Source organism: Perognathus longimembris, chromosome 15 (assembly GCF_023159225.1).
Source record: "Perognathus longimembris pacificus isolate PPM17 chromosome 15, ASM2315922v1, whole genome shotgun sequence".
In the NCBI taxonomy this organism is placed as follows: Eukaryota; Metazoa; Chordata; class Mammalia; order Rodentia; family Heteromyidae; genus Perognathus; species Perognathus longimembris.
In genome coordinates, this window is record NC_063175.1 from 28,861,128 (window position 1) to 28,881,233 (window position 20,106).

The window sequence follows — 20,106 nt, forward strand, 5'->3', positions numbered from 1 at the left end:
TTCCCTTCACCAAGCATTCACTATTAGCAAAACTTGATGAGTCCCATCACCAATTTGATGACAAAAAGCAATGTTGTTGGTTTTTTTTTTTTTTTTTCTATTTCACACAGTAGTGGGCTCAGCACAGTGTCTCTAGGGGTTCTTTGATGTCTAGACATTTTAAATTATGCCTGCTCCCCTGCCTCCAAATTCCACTCCTGTTCTGCTTCAGGGGTTGTGAGAAATGGAAACAACCCAGAAGGGTTCCACAACCCTACAGTCTGGAGGGAAAAGCAAATAAATAGAATAAGCTGTATATCTACTCTGGCAGGTGTATATTAAAGAGCACAATTATAGGGGGTAAAAGAAAAAAATTGATGCCAAATATTGTCCTGTTTAGTTCTTACTCTGTTTATACTATGGCAGTCCATGTACACAGTGAACAACGTGAAAGCATTGTAGAAGTACTACTGATGGAGAAAGTCAATGTCACCTTGTGGCCTAGCACCCTATCCTGACCTCCACACTGGTGGCCCTTCTGACATGTTGGCCTAGTTCTTGTACATTATCTTATTTATTGAACTGACAGAGTGAATAATTGAGCTTTTATGTTAAAAAACTAACTTTGTTTTCTTCCTTCCTTTCTGTTTGGTTTCCTTTTATAAACTGGAATGTCACGGTTCCTCCGATTCATCTTATTAGAAAGTAAGTAACCTGTGAAATTTCAGAGATACTATATTAAAACCAATCTTTCACTGCACCACACACACACACACACACACACACACACACACACACACACACACATGTTTTCACTTTACTTCTGACTATAACGATTCCACTTAGGATTAACTGTAAAGAAAATGTTCTGTCAATGGACTAAAATGAACAAATGTTAAATAATGCCTAAGAATATTTGAAATCATATTTCCTTCATGTTTTTCGGACCCACAGTTAATCTTTGTGGTTGCTAAATAGAGATAGAATGCACTTGCTAATTCTATTTTTTTCTGAAATATAAAATAATAAAATTATGTGAGAATGGCTTTCATTTATTCCTGTTTAGTAGAATTCAATGAAGACCATTCTTTAAAAAATGTAACTGTACAATGAAACAATGGGGCAGGGAGTGAACCAATTCAGTAGTGATACTCACTGGAAATAGTTGTAAATGAACTATAGAACTTGGGACGGGAAGGAGGAAGGGGGCAAACTGGGAGAAAATGAGGGAAAGGCTAATACTGCCCAAAGAGAATTATACTCCTTACTTGACTCATGTAGCAGTTACCTCTCTGTACATCACCTTTATAATAAAATAAAATAAAGGAAAATAAAGAGAAAGTGCAAATATAAATATAAGTAAGTGCAAAATGTAAATAAGTAAAATGAATGACAATAACAAAATTAAATTATTTATTTATGTAAATATATTTATATATAACTATTTATAAATGTAAATATATAATTGTTTCAAGTCAGTTTGTGGGTAAAAATTACATTTTTAATGAAAAGGATTCTAATTTTTCTTTATTTTATGAAATTGAAGAATAATATCAATAACTAAAATAATACAAGCTTTGAAATACATTTTCCTATTCTGTATATTGTGTTAGATGAACTGGTTACCTTTCAAAAACATTAAACTATATTATACTTCATTGTTTTAGAATAAAATAGAATGTTTTATTCATAATGGGATAAAACTAATATGCTTAAATCCAAATTACTTCATCACTGAGCTATTTGAATTGTAAAATACTACTAATTCTTCTAAAATGAAAAAAGGTAGTTTTGTACTAATTTTACATTTTTGGGGGGAAATATGTGCAATTTTTACTAGTCATTGAGACTTCTGAAGATGCATTGTAATCATAATTGCATATTTATAATTTTTCCATAGCAAATCTTTGGTTTATTGAGCTAATAAACAATGTAATTTAATAAGGTATTCATTCTCAGTAGACCTTACTATTTGTCTGCACTGGATAAAGAGCACATAGAGTAACAAGCATAGCATTAGCTACTATTTAATAACTGGTATAACTTCTAAAATTACCCTTACCTTGAAAGAAAAGGTAAATGATTGTTGCATATGCTCAGCCTTTCTTATCTTTAAATCTGCACACTATTTAATGTTCTAAACATGAGTTCTTGAGTTGTGTGCATTAGTAATCAAGAGCAAGAAATGTGGTATGCAGTTTCAGGTAAGGTAGACAGTTTTACCAAGTTATATTTAAAACAATCTACATTGTGTCATTTTTCTGTGTTGAGCTGTACATCTCCTTGCCAATTTTGTACAGAAAGTCGGTATTGCTGACAGTTCCACTAAATTAAAACTCCCCAAATCTGGCATACTCATTCCCAGCTTCAAATTTTCTGTGCTTTAGTTTGCAGAGTATAATGTAAAAAATATATTTTGCAGTGTACTGTTACAACATGTGTTGCATTATTTATCTAGAATTCATTTATAGACATTTCTGGAGACATGAATAAGTTTTATTTTGTAAGTAGGCCTTGGCTCACTTAGCTAGAGCTTGTGAGCTTGTAGCTTCATGAGTAAAGGTTTTACATAAGCACAAAGCATTATTACCATGTGTACTTTGGTGTTACCATTACATTATTTTATGGCCAAATTTGTATTGGGCCTCTTGTTTCCTGTCAAACCCAATGGATTTGTATTTATGTGTTGGCACAGAGAAACTGCTTCCTAAAATAATAAAGAGTACTCATAATATTATAATACCGCTAAACCTTTATGACCAGGATGTATATATATGCTGACTTTTGATTAAGTACCTTCTGGCATCTCACTCAGCAAATTTAACTTTTCATTGTACTGGTGAGTTTTCATAGTGTGAAAGAGCTTTGATAATCTTTCTTTTTAGACAGTGCTTTCATTTATAAAAACTAGGATTTTACACAGAAACTCACTGTTTGGAAATAAAATATTTAAAGGCTATCTTGTCCCAGAATACTTTTGGGTTAAATACTCATAACTCCCAGACAATTGTGGACTAGGGACAGAAATTCTAATCAGAATTAGCTTGTACAAATATTGATATTTGAGCATCTTCAGAAGATAAATATATAGAGAAACATAATTAAATGGAAGTAATGTTGTAATGTTGGTTTACAGGTAAAACATACACACAAGAGATCTAAATTTCATCCCAAGAATTGAATATTAACATTTCATGTACCTTTTAATAAGAACATAACTTTACCACAATAATGTTTGCAAATAGGTACTTTGAAAATATTAGTCATTAGTTTAATCTTAATCAAACAAGAGTAATTTCATATTTAAGCCACTTGTACTTTGCTGCAGAAGATCATTAGCTAGGCAGAATTTCGAAGTAACTTCTTATTTTATGTACTTAAGGAAAAGCTGTCAGTGCAGAAACTATATCACAACTATGAATGCAGAGTACATTCCTTATTTTGCCCTGTGAGAAATGCAGCTCTAAATGCTTAAAATTTCAAATCAGTTCTTCCCTGGTTTTTATTATTCTTTTGTTGCTTTTCAACCTACAAGATGGAGCTGCCCTTGAACTTGAATTTTTTTTTCTTTTTTGATCATTCAAGCACAGCCATCAAGTTGTCTGGAGTATTTTTAAAACTGAGGCGTCATGATGTTATTTTACAAAATAACCTCACATAAAAGTTTGGGCTTGGATTTCTTTAAGATAGAGTGTTGGTTGTTTTATGAATAAAAGTATAATTTCAATTTAGGAAACTTTTTGCCTGAAGGCTGCAGAACAGATGCATCTGATTAACTTTGGCAAAACTAGACTGGCCCGTTATTGTAATGTAGATGTTTTTGAGGATGAGAGGACATTTTAAAAAGGCATGGGAGGTCTTTTTTTTTTCTTTCTTTTTCATTTTTAAAAAGAGAATCAGAGAATAGTCTTCTGAAACTGTTGCATCTCATACACTTCATTTTTGCACATTTTTATTTTCTAGTGGAACCTCTCCATTAGCCTGTTTGAATGCAATGCTTCATACAAACACTCGAATAGGGGATGGAACCTTCTTTAAGATCCCCGGCAAGTCAGGTCTCTACGCTCTCAAAGTAAGTTGGATTGTCCTATGTGTTATTTGTGTTCTTACTGTGAATCATGCATATGAAGAAAAATGCAATGTGTTTGAGGGAAGGGTAGAACAACCTCTATGCCTTTTTAAGTGTCTTCAGATGTCATAAAATGATTTCATATTAAAAATAAGCAATGACCTTTTTTTTCTTCAAGAACAGCATATCTGTGGTTTTGCTCCACAACATATGGTAATGGAAAATAAATGTAGCTTCCTTGAAGTTCTTGATTCTTTAAAATGTATGGGAAAGAGTACCATGGGTCATCCATCAGCCAGGAATTTTAGATGATTGTTGTCACTCATAACTCTTTGACTTAATTACTGTCAATTGATACACAGGCTTCACACCTGTATGCCTTTTTGTAAAAATGAGAACTTTATACTGTGCTTAAAATTTGCTGATTTAAATCAGGAATACAATTTGATAACCATGTTCTCAAGGTTTGCTAACAATGCATACCTCATACATGGTAAATAAAAAGAGGAAATAAAATAGAAACATACAAATGACTGAGGCTTAATTAACTTTTTTTTAACTCTTTTTGTGGAATTCTCATTTCCCCTAGAATGGGAAACTTCAAAAGGACAAAATACCATGATCTACCAAGGACTGTATAAAGTGAAACAAATTTACTGTTTTAATTTTCGTAAATAAAATAAAAGTTATTTTAATAAACGAGGGACCATATTTTAAGTCCACTGATTTTCTGTGAAAATTTTATCTTTAATTCCCAAACTTATCTCTGGCAAGAATTTAAGGCCTTTTTTCAGCCTCACATTCTTGTTATGGTGAGTGTGTCAGAAAATAACATAAGTTCTTCAAAATAACTGTATTTTTCAGTTGTTTTTATTATAGCTACTTTTTTAACATATTATTAAAATTCTTAGCTTTTAAATATATTTCCTTATATCAGGAAAGCATTGAAATTCAAAATCATATGTAATGATTCAAAAATATTTTAAGTAGTAAACTACTTAAAATAAAAAAATCTATATAGCATTCAAGAGCAGTCAGATTAAATGCTAATTGACTTAAAATTATAAGCATTTTGAATGTTTTCTATTGCTAACAAGTTTTTCTACTGCTAATACATTAAAAAATAATATAGAAAGAAGAATCATGCCCAGCAGATAGGGCACTGGATCTAATCTGTGAGTCAGAACTGGAAGGCACTGAGATGGCCGAGGCTAGTGCCAATGGAGAAGAGAACGGAGGTAAGTTGAACTTGAGGTAGAAACTTTGTTTTTGTAAAGGTTATGTAGAATTTCAATACTTCACTCATTAAATTACCTACCATAATAGCTCCTCCTCCTCTTTGACTTACTACCACCTTGGTAAAATTTTTCATTAATTAGCTTTGATTTAATAAGATTAATGTCTGTACAGATCTTTATGTTTTTTTTTCTTTGTAATAACACATATTTCTCCAAAATCCTCTTGAGCGTTACAAATGCCAGTATATGTTTGTTTGTTTGTTTTTTTAGCTAACAAGGTTCCTAGAGGTATCCAATAATTTTATTTTTATGGATATACTAGCATGGCCATGTTTTATTATGGATTGTTCTGCGACCAAAAATAGTTTTATAGCAGTTTTGTTTCCTTGGTTTTACCTCTCTGTAGATTACATTTTGTGTTACTATTACAGAAACAAAGGCCAAGTAAGATATGAAGGACTTTCCTGGAACTCTAAGGAAACATTTTTTCACCTTTGGATCTCATCTCTGTTATTTCATTTCTAAAAGTTTCTCTTGATGCAGTCTCATTATGGTTCTGTTGGGGAATGTGAGTCTGTACTGCAAGGTTTTTATTGTATCTAACCCACTGGATCCACAAGTGGTCACAGATCATGATTTGGGAGACAAGCTGTGTAATTAATATATCTGTTAGTGGATTTCATAAGAACCAGTAAACTCTCTTTAAGCAAACAACCCTGAAAGGATCCTTGCAGAAATCTCATATTTCAGTAGCAATGCCAAGTTGTTGGTTTCATTAATAGTCATAGGAGGGACCTTGCATACACTCTGCACATGTATGGAGCACTCTTGCCTTTTACATCTCTGTGCTTTCTGATAGGCCCCATAAGACCAATGCTGCTTCATTTCTGACTGATCCGCAGCCAACATTGTGAATTTAACATAGGAAACAGTCTTGACTAAAATGGGGACAGACTGTTTCATGTATTACATCCACCTACTTGTACTTGATGTGAACTCTTTTGAACCCAAATTCCCATCATTGAGGAAAGTGGGTACTTTGTACCTGGTACTTGAGACCAAAGAGAGGACAGGCACAGTTGCTAGCATTCTAGAGGGTTTAGTGAATGAGGCATACTCTTTTTGTTCAGGAAAATGGAGAACCTTTCTAAGGTCATTCTCAATGTTATACTGTATACATATGCTATAAGTATGTTTGTGCTCTATCTTTTTCTCTACAGATATAGCCACCTGTAGATATCAATATAGATTGAGCTTCTGCCAGGTGCCATGTACTGTTCTTGTTATTGCAATTCCAGCAGTAGATAGCAAAAATGAAATTCTAGTAAACAGGTTCTTTGACAGACAATAAACAAATTAAGTCTCATCATACGTTGTTTAATGAGGAGAGAGAAATGATGTTTGGAAATGTAAATGAAAGAGTAAAAGTAGAGGAAGTCCAAGATGTTTTAAAAAAGCTGTTGGTGGAGTAAGGGAGAAAGGTTTAATAGAGAGACCAACAATTGTAAAGACCTTGAGGCAGAGAATGAGTAGAATATTCCAGAAGCAGCATGAGGTTGGTGTGTTTAGAAGGTCAAAGTCAGAAGAGAAGAGTAAGGCTAGCTATAAAGCCATAATAGTTTTTAGCTAGCAGACTGGGGCTTGAATTTGTTACCTGAGGCTTTTGCTCACTGGCTAACAGTCTACCAACCAAGCCATAGCTACAACTCCCCAAATCAGATAATTTATCGGGGGGGGGGGGGGAGAGAGGGGAGATGTGGAATTATGGTACGTTAATTTTGGCTCTTACTTTAAGACATCACGTATTGTTGGGTTTTGAGCTAGAAAGACAATGATCTTATGTTTTAACATGAGATCAGTAAGAATAAGAAAAATATGTGAACACCACACTCAGGGAAGCCAGTTAGAAAGTGATTGCTATATTCTAGAGAGAGGAGAGATGAGGGTGATAAGAATGAAAGGAGCAGTAATGAGTGATGAAAAGTGACTGGATTCTGAATAGATTTGCAAATAGATACAGTGAGAGAGGCTGACAGACAAATAGCTGTGAGACAGAAGAGTTCAACTGTGAGCAGGTAGTAGCATAGCATTGTCTTTAACTAAGATGGAAGGATTTCCAAGAGAAGCAGGAGAGTGGTGGATCAGGACCTCAGTCTTGGATGCAGAGTATGGAGTTTCATGTCTACTGCCAGGTGAATGTGTTAAATAACTGCACTTTTGTCTCTGAAATTCAAGAGAAACACTTTTCTCAGGAGACACACAGTTGAAAGTGGTCAGATTATTGATGATATTTATAGACATGAAACTGAATGAGATCACCAAAGAACTAAGGTAAAGTGCAAAGAGAAGAGGCTCAATGACTGAGCTCTAAAATTCAAGGGGCACTTGAGTTTCAAGAGGCTGGAAGAGACAGCAGGAAATGGCAAATGAGACTAAGGATAAAGGGACATGAAAATATTTCTGTCCTGGAAACCAAGTGAAGAAAGTGTTTCTTGGAATCAATGGAATCAACACTCAGGGCCTTTGATATGTCTAGTTAGTATGCTGATTATGAAATTTCCATTGAATTTTGCCTTGTGAATTTATGGATGAACTTGACAGTGGTTGCTTTTGAGGAATTATAATGCTACAAGCCTGAATGGAAAGGTTTGGAAAGAGTGGAGACCAAATGTGTTTTTGAGAGAAAGAGACATGAAATGGGAAAATGGTTACAATACAAAATAATTTGTGTCTTTAAAATAGGAAATATATGTTAGAACAACTGTATACTTATAAAAAAACTATTCTGGTTGAGGAAGAAAAAGTAATAATGTGGGAAGAATTTTGTATTGCCATATACTTCAAAAGATGAAGGGAAATGGGACCTTTACAGATGAAGAGGAATATAGACAGGTGCTGGATTTATTTTATTAGATAGGAAAGTAAGTGAATGCCTGTGAAAGAAGCTGATAAAAACTGGCTTGTCATTGGTTCATATTTGTTAGTGCAACAGGAAATCAGCTCACTAGTTGAGGGTAAGGTTTGGGGAGATTTGGGTTAGATTTAAGTAGAAAATATAAAATGGTGTGTTTTTTTTTATGCGTGTGAAAGCACAAAGGGAACTCTCAATGTTATTATTTTGGAATTTAATATGAGAGCAGTGTTTGAATTTTTCTCCAGTTACAATCAGATACTGAACTTATAGTATAAGAACATAGATAGATTTGAGTAGATCTTGTAAAATCTAGCTGTGATTGATGAAGAGAGAGGGGGTGAATATCCCTGGAGGTAAAGTTGGATATAGAGATGATAGAAAACATACCTATGAAGGATGTTGTGAAAGTGGAAGCAATGTCAAAATGAAAGGATTATTTGATTTTGCATTTTAGAGAGGAAGAGTTAGAAATCCATGGATGCACTCATGCATGGCATTGAGTTTTAGGGTATTAGAAAGTTAGCATATTAATCTGAAACGTGTGACTGAGACAAGATGAAAGAAAGAGTAGATTTAAAGCTGTCAAGAACAGTTAGTGTGTGAACTCCTGTTTATAGAGCTTGAGTGATGAGAGGGCCATAAGCAACTAAAATTCAGTACCTCATCTGGTCTATCTATTGCCATGGCTTCTGGTGGGTCTGCGGGGAGAGAAAGTTCCCCTTGCTTATGGTGAACTGTGTTATAAAAACTGATGGTAAGCCTAGCATATGATATTAGAGAAAGATCTGCATAGATATTGAAACAGACAATTATAATGGAAATAACATTGAGTAAGTGTGACATTGAAGAGCTAAAATTTTCAAAGGAGAAAGAAGAATGAATCAGTCATTGGCAGATAAGTTCAACAGGACAGGGATTCACCAGAACAGTATACTGTGATGACATTTGAGACAATACTGGAGGCAGCTAATGAGCAGGGAAGTAGATGATGAAGGCAAAGTGAGGCAAATATGGGTTGCCCATCATATTCCCCGGCCCAGCTATGCAAGACATTGTGAAACCAGCTGATAGAGTTCTGGGGGAGCTGGTCTGTATAGAAGAGAGCCGGGATTTATTTATGTGAAGGGAGTTTTTAGAGAAAATGTGAGGCTTCGGGCGATTTTGCTAATGACTAACCCTGAATTCCAGAGGAGACAGAGAGGATTTTAATAATTGGGAAGGAGAGGGAGCTACTAGGGTGAGAGCCCTCAGCCAATAATTAAACCAAATCAGGAATAAGTACACTCCCCTAATTTGACACGTGAATAGGTACTTCACAGAAAAACTCATACCCACCCATATCCTGCGAATGTGACCCAAATTAGATTTCCTGGCCTCTCCTTTGAAGTTGCATTAGAGAAATTGCTTTGGGGAAATCACTGACAGAGTAGTAAATAGCTTATTTCCTTGAGTATTTCTTGACGTGCCCACCTTTGTATCTTATTGCAGACCACAATTGCATCTTGCAGGATAAGCATATTTCCTATCCACATGCCTCGGACTACAGCCCATTAATCTAGCCTCAGGATACACTTTCAAACACAGATATTGAAAAATCTACGTAGTACTAATAACATTCAGCTCTTATAAGCTGTTTACACGCACATCCTTTAATCTTTACACTGTTCCTGTAGCATAGGCAATATTGATTAGATCTGTTATTTATTTTTATTACAAGTGGAAAAACAAGCTGAGAAAGGTGAAGGGTCTTATCCAATGTTTCAAGCATAGGGGTTGGAGGGGAGGGAGCCGGGAAGGGAGCGGGTGGGGGGGGGGTGGGGTTGGATGAAGAAGGCCCAAACCAGCTTCTAACTACTTGAATACTCTGCTTGGGTCCACAGGGAACAATTATCAGCTAGTGGCCCAAGATACTATTTGTCTTCCTAACATCAATCCAAATTTATTCTGATTCTGAATTTGAGACTTTGACCAAGGGAACCCTGGGCTTATTCAAAATGAAGGAGTAGAATGGCTAGAGCATACTTGCCTACTAATTAGTAATAAATTCTAGGAAACTCAACTGCTTTAGGTGATTTTCTTGTTTATTTTCCCTTTTATTCATAAGTTAGAATGAACCTATTTTCCACACTTCTTACAGTTGTATGAATACTTTTAGAAATTTTTGAAAAATCTCTGTTCAGAAATAAGAAGATATGGTTCACATGTAGGTATTAGTGTGAGGGAACAGTACAAGAAGGATTCAAGTCTCTCTTTTTATCTGTTCTCTAGTCTTCATCTCCTAGTCTTTGGGGGTAAAAATGGTGATTCTGGAGGTATTAACTATTATTAAGATGCCCTGAAAGAATAACCTCTATTACCATAGAGTTATTTCAAATTAAGATTGTATCATTAGGGGAATGGGTAGAGAAGTAGCTGAGAATATAATTTTTGCCAAAACAGGGAAATTTTAACAGCTTAATACTAATCATTAACACTAAAGTCCTTAAGTAGAGTTAATACAACAACAATGTTTTAGTACTTTAAAAATCAGTTAGCCAGGGCACTAGTTTGCCAGAGAAGTGTCTTTTAAAAATGGAGATGCTGTGTCCGGATACTTTTTTAAAGTTTTGTTGAAAAAAGTTTACAATGTAGTGCAAGTGGTATGTTATTGGTTACGCTTTATGAGACAGAACTATGGTTATATGTATTTTTCGACTTCTGAACAACCTCTTCAGTTAATAAGCATTGGACCTAGGGACTTGAGCAAGTTAACTGTTCAAATTTTATAAGCTAAGCTGTAGAGATCAGAGTGATTTAGGTGAATCACTTAATGTATCTGTGTTGACAACCCATGACCATTTATGACTATAGTATAGATCTATGTCACCCAAAGAAAATATTACGAATTTTATGGTCTATTTTAGTTCAGAGATTTATGGATGTGTTTGTGTCTGAGTTGTTTTCTGAGCATAATACATTGGTATATACTCAGTTTCCTCACACATATTAAATCGACTCACAATACATTTCTGTTTTTGCAAAACCTTTTCCTATTTTATATGCAATGATACCATCAGCAGACAATATTTACCCTTCTCAACCTCTACTTACAAATTGTTATTAAAAAGAAAGTGTTTCTCCTTTTGTGACTGTAATACATTTCATGTTTAAAATAAACAGTAACCATGACTTTCTTTTTTATAAATGAGGGAACTGGAGAATGTACAATTTTTATCCACAAAGATCAAAAAGGTTCTGCTTGCTATTAACCCTAATGGCTTTCAGGGAGGAAGCAGCTCTCAAACAAAGGAATTAGTGTTGTAAAAGGTTCCACTTAGGGAAAAATAAAACGAGAGCAGAGAAAGAGAGAGACAGAGAGAGAGAGAGAGAGAGAGACAGACAGACAGACAGACAGACAGACAGACACCGAATGAGCGAGTGAGAGAAAAAAAAGTATCCTATGTTTTAGATCTTTGATCCCATGGTAAATAATGATTCCAACATTTCTAGAATTTTATATGGTTCCTTTCCATTATTCTTTATGTCCAGTTTTATAACTGGGTTTCTGATTGTGTGATTCTTGGCAGAGTTGTGTTACCTTAATGAAACATTATTCAGCTCAATCTTTGTTTTCATTGGCTCAGAGGCAGAGGCCTTTTATCAAAAGTGGAAAATGTTTTAAGGTGGCTTGAAGTATGTGGATAGGATCTCTGGTGAGACATCAGTTATACACAGATGAAGAGCTTCCTGGAGGAAATGAGGTGTGCTCTGACAAAGCTCTGGTCCCCTTGGGGGGCACTCATGTGAGAACTTAGAGTACTTTCACACAAGAGGAAAGGAAAAGAGAGGGAGAGGGAGTGACCTTTGAGCTGTGAAGGGATTGTTTTGAGTAACTTTACATGTAGGCTACATATGTGGCATCACCTCCAGTCCTGTTTGCTTACCTGTGAACACTCCATAGTGGTTTTGCATGATGCTTTGTATCTGCCTCTGTGTATTTGGTGTGGCAAAGGGAGAGAGAGTTGGCAAACTTCAGAACATTTATATAGGAAAAATAGATAGTATTTTCAGTTTCTATACCAGGTTCTATGATTTTCTTGGGTTAAGCTCTTTTTAAAAAAGAACAAAACAAAACCAAAATCTGTGCATTTTTAGCCACCCCCTTTGTTAGCTGTGGTGACACCTGCTCTTCATTGGTGGCCTAAGGAAACTTAAGTATGTAAAAATTGTGTTATTTTAGCTACTCATGGAAGAAAGTCCAGAGGAAGAAAAGTCTTCAGAGAAATGACTGTTGGCAGGATGTAAAACTTCCTCTGCCCACTCCTTCTCATTCTTCCTTTCTCCATCCTGCCTACAGGTTCCGTGGTTCACAAGGAGGACAGACAGGAGATTTTCAAAAAATTTGTGCAGCCTTGGATTACTCTGTCTCTCAGGCTCATGTTTTCTTACCGCAGTTAGTTCGATTAGACATTATTGAAATAGCAGATGTCCAGGGGGATAGAAATCTCACCGCTTCCTTGCCTTTATCCCTCAGTGTTTTTTGATCACCTCTGCAGTGAAGAATTTTTCGCTTGTGTTGAAATGTTTTCTGCTTTTAATTAATGTAATCATCTCCCTCACCCCTCCCATCCCCAGCTTGAAGAACAGCTGGTCACTGTCTAGCTGCCACTCCCTTTAACTTTTCCAAATCACTTACTCTTAACTTTCAAACATTAGCAATACATACTGTTTTCCATTTCTTTTATCCATTAAAGGCCTCTTTTTCTTATTTTTTTTCTCTTGACCTGTGAACTTTGTTCTTGTATAAATGGATTGTACTGAGTTTTAACAGTTGAGAGTCAAGAGGAAAAGACAACTTTCCTTTTAAGTGCAGATAAAGTGACCCATTTAAGTATGCTTTCTCATCTTGTGTTGCAGGAGAAGTATTTCATAATGTAGAGATAAAGATGGAAAAGAGTATGATTTCATAATGAAAACAAACTTCCTCTTGAATAAAAACAAATGAAAGGTATCCCCCCCCATTACTCATCTTCACTAGCCAGTGTTCTATTTGATTTATATGGAGTCTTTGATTTCTGTATAGGAACAAATCACTCATGCTCTTAAAAAGAAGTACTTTTTCTTTGAGGCCACATAATCCCTTTTCTGTGTTTAAAATGACCATATACAACCATTTCTTAGATGCTATGGAGATTAGGCCTAACTTGTCTGTGTTATTCACTGGACTTGATTATTATTGTTGAAACATAAAATAATTAGTAATGATGCCATCAGTGAAGCACTTACCCTTGATCCGTGCTAGCCTTTTACTGATATGCTTTCTGTGCACTTTTTCCTATTTCTCATTTTCTAAATAAACTTCTTTACTTTTCTAAGCTGCTTCAAGGAACTTATGTAGCATGAAAGATCACAGGTGTTGTGCCAGTATATAAGAAATAGCCCCTAATACTTTATACCTCACATAAATAGCATTATGGTGTTATTACTTTCCATTTTTCTCAGAGAGAAAAATCTTTATTGGTTCTATGGTAGGTGGAGTAGAGTGTTGGTGGCTAAAAACTGGTACCTATGTGATGTACTTTGTTTTTAAATATATTTGAGGTTTGAGTTTCCTCTTTTTTCAACATATGTAGGTATTGTGATATTAGGACTATCCATAGATATGACTATAATTAAATTGGCTCATCTGGTAAGCCGAGAATTTGGAGAACTAGTTCACTGTACTTCCATCTCCACTATGTAAATCATTGTTCCTCATCACCCATGGAGTTCAGTGTCTGATGCAATGCAAATGCGAGTGTTTGTGAGTTATTTGTGCACATTGAGGTTGTGACGGTGAAAGGTGCCACAAAATGCCTCAAAATCATTAAGATGTCCACAAAGAATGCATCTTACAAGAGCATGTTTTCATTGATATAGATGGCTGGTAGAGTTAGCTTCCTATGAACCATTTATTTGGTTTGTTTTGCTCTCCCTCCCACTCACCTGCAGAAAAACTCACCCAAATAAAAAGAGAGCTAATAAAGCTGAGTCATACAAAACAGTAAACATTTCAGTGATGCTATGTATATTTTATTCACAGAAAGCATTACTTTTAACATCACCAAGAGTATCCATAGCTACAATGTCCTTTAGCTCTTTGTCCTTTAGAAATTTCCTCAGAAAAAAATTGATGTGTCCATTATTTTATTACTAGTACAAGCTCTATGGCTAGTTTTTCTTGGAATCTCTTCCTTTCAGTTTTATTTTTCATGTAGTGCAGCAAGAAAAATTGTTTAAACCTAAGTCCCTATACCTATTTGGAACGGGTTTTTTTTTGTTTGTTTGTTTGTTTTAAAAGAGAAGGCAGCTTGACATAGACCCAATGCAGAAAAGGATTAAGGAATTTATCTTTCTCTGAAAGAGAGTCTTGGAAATTTTAATTGGGGTCAAATGGGTTTCCTGCTCTTATAAAGTCAGTTTTGTATAATTTTTGGCATGCATTTTATTGCTCTATCTATCGAGAATATCTGATGTATACAATTTTAAATGTAAGTACTATATAAAAATCACATTATAATCCAAACAGTCCTTTAGAGTATTTGCCATTAGTAGATACTTTCGAATAATCAGCCTGCTGATCTCTCAAAACAAATTGTAACCATCTGTTCAGCTTCTTAAAGATAATAAAAAATAACAAATTATAGTTATCACTACTGTGTTTTATGTAGAGAGTTTACCTTAGATAAAATTAATGGTGTACATCATTGTACTTTGAAAATAGTTTTTAAAACCTTATGGTTTCAAAATTACATCCTGGTTCTTGTTTATTCTTTTATATATATATAATTATCAAACTGAATTACAGGAGGTTACAGTTTCATACATTAGGCATTGGATACATTCCTTGTACTGTTTGTTACCTCGTCCCTCATTCCCCCCTCACCCTCCCCCTTTCCCTTTCCCCCCACCCATGAGTTGTTCAGTTCATTTACACCAAACAGTTTTGCACGTATTTATTTTGTAGTTTTTTGTCTTTTTTAACGCTGTGTATCTCGATTTTGGTATTCCCTTCCAATTTCCTAGTTCTAATACCAGTATACCCGGTTTCCAATATACTCAGATAAGATACAGAGAAAGTGTAGGTACAACCACAGGAAGGTGATACAAGAAGATCATTAATAATAGAGGCTACAATTACAAATGGCACGTTGAAAGTAGTTACAGCAATTGTTTCCATAACAAGGAGTTCATTTCACTTAGTATTATCTTATGAGTTCGTAAGGGTATAGGTATTGGGCTCCTGTGATCCTCTGCTGTGACTTGCCTAAACCTGTGCTATTATTCCCTATAAGGGAGACCGTTGAGTCCATGTTTCTTTGGGTCTGGCTCACTTCACTTAGTATAACTTTTTCCAGGTCCTTCCATTTCCTTACGAATGGGGCAGTGTCATTATTTCTAATAGAGGCATAAAATTCCATTGTGTATTTGTTTATTCTTTTCATTCTTGAATTTTTTTATGGTTCTTGATGTGAAGAAGAAAAGTACTCTGCAAATTTTCTGTGAGTGAATTAATAATAAATGAATAAACCTCTAAATTCCAACCCTCCTTTAAGATGTTATTTAGTTCTAACTAGGTGTTCCAGTGTTATCCCCAACATTATATTTGTGTGTATTTTATATATTATAAGTATATAATGTTATATATGTAAATGTTTTATATATAATTATGTAATGTTATATATGGCCCTAATGTTTATATATAATATTACAAATATATAAATTTATATATAAATAGATATAATATTGGAGATAAGCGGATATTATACTATATATTGTAATGTATATAATTATGTAATATGTAGCTCTAGTACTCTGTCATTATTGTATTATTTTTAACTAGTTATACCAAGTTTGCAGAGGAGTTGTCATTCAACAAGGTAGTTTATAAGTACAGTTTGTCTTGATTAATGTCACCACTTTCAACTTTCTTACCCATTCCTTCCAACCTACCTCTTCCCTCACTTTTGTTAATTTTGTAATCTATAACTTGAAGTTTTGACTTCATTCTGTCACCTGTGCTAGTTTGCTTATTCAATCATTTTTATTCACCCAAACTATATTAAGTGTAAGATATCGCAACATCTTTTCTATAGAAACTAGTTTAATTGTTGAGAAACTTGGATTGTGAAGAGACCTGAGAGAAATGAAAATGATCAAAGGATCCTTGCCTTTATTAGATATTTGAACATCAGAGTTGTCAGACAATATGAAAACTTCCAGGCAGCCTATTGCTAACAAGATGGCTTCGTGAGACCTATAGCAACCAGCTGTACAGAATACCTTGGTTGCAGGAGCTTCAGGGCTCAGATTCTGGCATGTGCTGTGCTTCTCTTCCCACACAGTTCCTGCATCATGATTTCCAATGTTGATTTTCAAATTTATTTATGTTTCCCTTTGCAAAACCACAAACTGTGACTTTCCTCTTAAAATAATGGATAGGGACAGCAGAGGAAAATATATCTATAAATAGCAGCGAGTCATGCAACTTCGCAACAACTTGCAGAAAAAGTTCTATAACATGGCCTCCATATTTTCCCTAATTTACTTTAGAATAATTTTTAAACGTTTTTCTGTTTTTAAAAGGTTTCTGTCTTAAATTTTTCGAAGCGGACTCCTTGCATTTATATTTTTCTATCAAAAAAAAAATCCCACTTTGCTTTCCACCCTTTCTCTGAATTCTTGTTAAAACTAAAATTTTTAAGTTAACTTTGACAATAGATGCTTTCAATTAATTTAAAGAAAATCAAATTACAAACTTGTTTATTAAACTTTTGATGGATTAGCCACAATAAGCCCAACTTCGCACTGAAGTAAAAGCATGAGCTATGAGCCAATGGTTGCTGAGCTACAGGTCCCAGGATTACAGAGAATACCATTAATTCACCCACAAAGTTCCAAGGAATTAGGGACAGGGGAAACTGAACCCTCTAGGAATACTTAGTGAAGCTTTGGGGGAAGCTACTTAAGTTTGATCTGCTATGATCAATTGGTATGATAGAAGAATGGGGATGAGAACTTCGAGGAGGAACACTCAGAGCAAATAGGATGAACACAGTAGGTCGATGTGTTCAGGAAGCACCAACAGTCTTCACTGGCTGGATCCCAGATAGGCTGGCAAGATGTATGTCTACAGACACAGTCTGATCAAGGTAAAATTCTGATTTCTTCATCCATTGTGTCTTGAGTAAAAAGGTCAAATTTAGAATTGTGGTAGCCTCTTATATCTACCAGTGAATTAGTAAGTAAATTAGGAAAGAATACAGTAGATACATCTTCACTCTAGTACTCAGTTTCACACATATGAGTGCTAATGGACATTTTCTAGTTCACACTGAATGGGAAATGACAAAGAGGAGGCAAGGGAACACCGTGAAGTCTCCAAGAAGAGATCCAAATTAACTATTTTGCTGAAATGGAAAATCCAGAGTTTTTCTGGATGTCATAGCTGCGTCTTGGTTACTTATGATCTTCACCTGTCTTCAGTCCTTCTACCCAAGACTTTCTGAGGGAAGGGTTTGGGAGATTGAGAAGCTAGTATAAAACTGGAAGATTAGCTTTTGGCTGGTACTTTTTTTGTAGGCAAGTGAAACATTGACAGAAATTGTATCTCTGTGTCTTTCTGAAGATGTTGGGTTATAAGAGTTCTAGGGAAAACCAGACCTCTCATTTTTGGTTCCTCATCTTACCTTTGTTCACCTATGGGGAGGACGGGCTTTGTGGAAGGGATTGAAGTATTAGAGTCGCTGTACTTGGTTCTGTGATCCTTCCAGTGCATAAGCAGAAAGAAATAGCTTTTATTCTGTCCTGAGTGCCAAAAAGATATCCATTTCTAAGCTGCTTGTCAGGGTTTGGTATTTATTGGATAAAGCATCTGTCCTAATCTTCAGTTTCCTGGCTTCTGTTGTAATTTTGCTTATAAAGGATTTCCACTGATCCTTTCTTTAACATTCATTTTTCTTTGGCTTATATTTCAGTGACCAGACTCAGTCCTTTACATAAATATCCAGGCACCTGTTTAAAACATGTCCTTAATTACTTATGTAATGTATCTGTTCTTAAGACACTTGAAAGTGGGGCACTGGTGGTTTACTTTTATAATCCTAGTTACTCAGGAAGTTGAGATCTGAGGATTGCTGTTCGAAGCCATCCAGGGCAGGAAAGTCTATGAGACTCTTACCTCCAGTAATCTGCTCAGAAAAAGCTGGAAGTGGCACTGTGGTAGAGAGCTAGCTTTGAGCACAAAGAGACGCAGAGACAGCACCCAGGCCCTGAGATGGAGCTCCAAAACTGGAAAGAAAGAAAGGGGGGAGGGGAGACAATGAAAGTTGAAAGAGTGAGTAAGTAAAAATGGAGAAATCTGGCTTTTCAGAACATGAATCTGATGAACCAGCACAAACCAATAAGTGAATGAGTATTTTTTTACTCAATCAGCCTCATATCTCATATTTAGCAAAAGAATAAATAAAGATGGGCCCTGGTGATTAATGCCTGCAATCCTAGCTACTCAGGAGGTTGAGATCTGAGAACTGATATTGAAAAACAGCCCAGACAGCAAAGCCTATGAGACCCTTATCTCCAATTAACTACAATAAAACCAGAAGTAGAGCTGTGGCTCAAAGTCGTAAAGCACTATCCTTGAGCAAAAGAGCTCAAGGGCAGCACTCATACCCCAAGTTCAAGTCATACAGTTGGGGAAAGTTTTTAAAAAATGAATAAAGTCACACACACAGACACACACAGACACACACACATTTGGATGTGTGTATATATATATATTTTTTTTTTGCCTATGTTTTTTTTTCTTGATGTTTTCCTGAAATACAAATTTTAGCCAAAAAGAGAAATAACATAGGTTTTATTTTAGAATACATTTCACTTTTCTTTATAATAGTTATATACATATAATGATTACATGTGTACTACTAATAATAATGTCAGGATAAAATTAATAAGGAAAGCTACTTTGAGATAGGGGTCTGTATATAAGGACCAAGTTCCAAAAGATGGGATCAGAAAGGCAAATAGTTCTTAGCACAGGAATATTTTCAGGTCTGCCATAGATAAACAAATACCTTGTGGTAAGGAAAGAAGGTTTCTTTTGACAAACAGCTTCATAGTATTCTGTAATGTTATCTGAGTTCTTTGGGCTTGCCTTCCCTCTGCATTTCTAAGTTCTAAGTTGAACAGAAGCTTTCTTGGAGATACCACACATAAACATACATGACTCACTGTGAACACAATGAAGTGATCATTTAAACCGTGTGTGTTGATGCTAAAATAGATATCCTAGTATCAGATGATTTCCTGGGTCAGAGAGAAATGAAACAAATTAAGGAGCCAGAAGGCTATTGTCCTCAGAAAACAGCTGATTATGCATTACATTTTTGATTAGTCAGAAAATAAAAGGGACACAAAGAATCAATTATGAACAGTCAGATTTGTTGCTATTTGATGCTGATGTATTAAAGTTTCCCTTTGAAAGACTTATGAATAAAAAATTTGCTAACCAAATTGGTAGTTTATTTGAATTCAGATATTCTGCATGTAGAAGCAGTTTCATATTTTCTATAATGTCCCTAATGCCCATGGATTTCATTGGTGGTCCTTTTTAACCAGTAAATATTCAGTTTCCTGCATTTGAAATGCTATCATGAGAGAAAGTAGTGACTACTTACAAATGCACACTTTACTTTTGGCTAGACTTAAATTATATCCATTTCAATCTGTTCTGTTGGGATTGTGTGTCCTGTCTGCCACCTTTCTGTCACCTCCCTAACTAGTCACACTTTATAGAGACTTCAAAGCATTCAGAAGGCCATCTGTACGAGATCGGTACATGAAGTAGACTTGGCTTTTCTTGCTAAGTAAGCTTTTGGTTAAGCGTT

At 35.2% G+C, this 20,106-nt stretch overlaps 1 protein-coding gene across 5 annotated transcripts in view; it reads left to right on the forward strand.

The window, feature by feature from the left end:
* Asxl3 (ASXL transcriptional regulator 3) overlaps window positions 1-20,106 on the forward strand; it is a 159,608-nt gene that overhangs the window by 60,553 nt on the left and 78,949 nt on the right. For all 5 annotated transcript variants that reach the window (XM_048363409.1, XM_048363411.1, XM_048363414.1 and 2 more), the window contains 2 exons: window positions 3,943-4,051; window positions 5,181-5,286. In XM_048363409.1, the coding sequence (XP_048219366.1) occupies window positions 3,943-4,051; window positions 5,181-5,286 (215 nt within the window). The remainder of the gene's footprint in view (window positions 1-3,942; window positions 4,052-5,180; window positions 5,287-20,106) is intronic.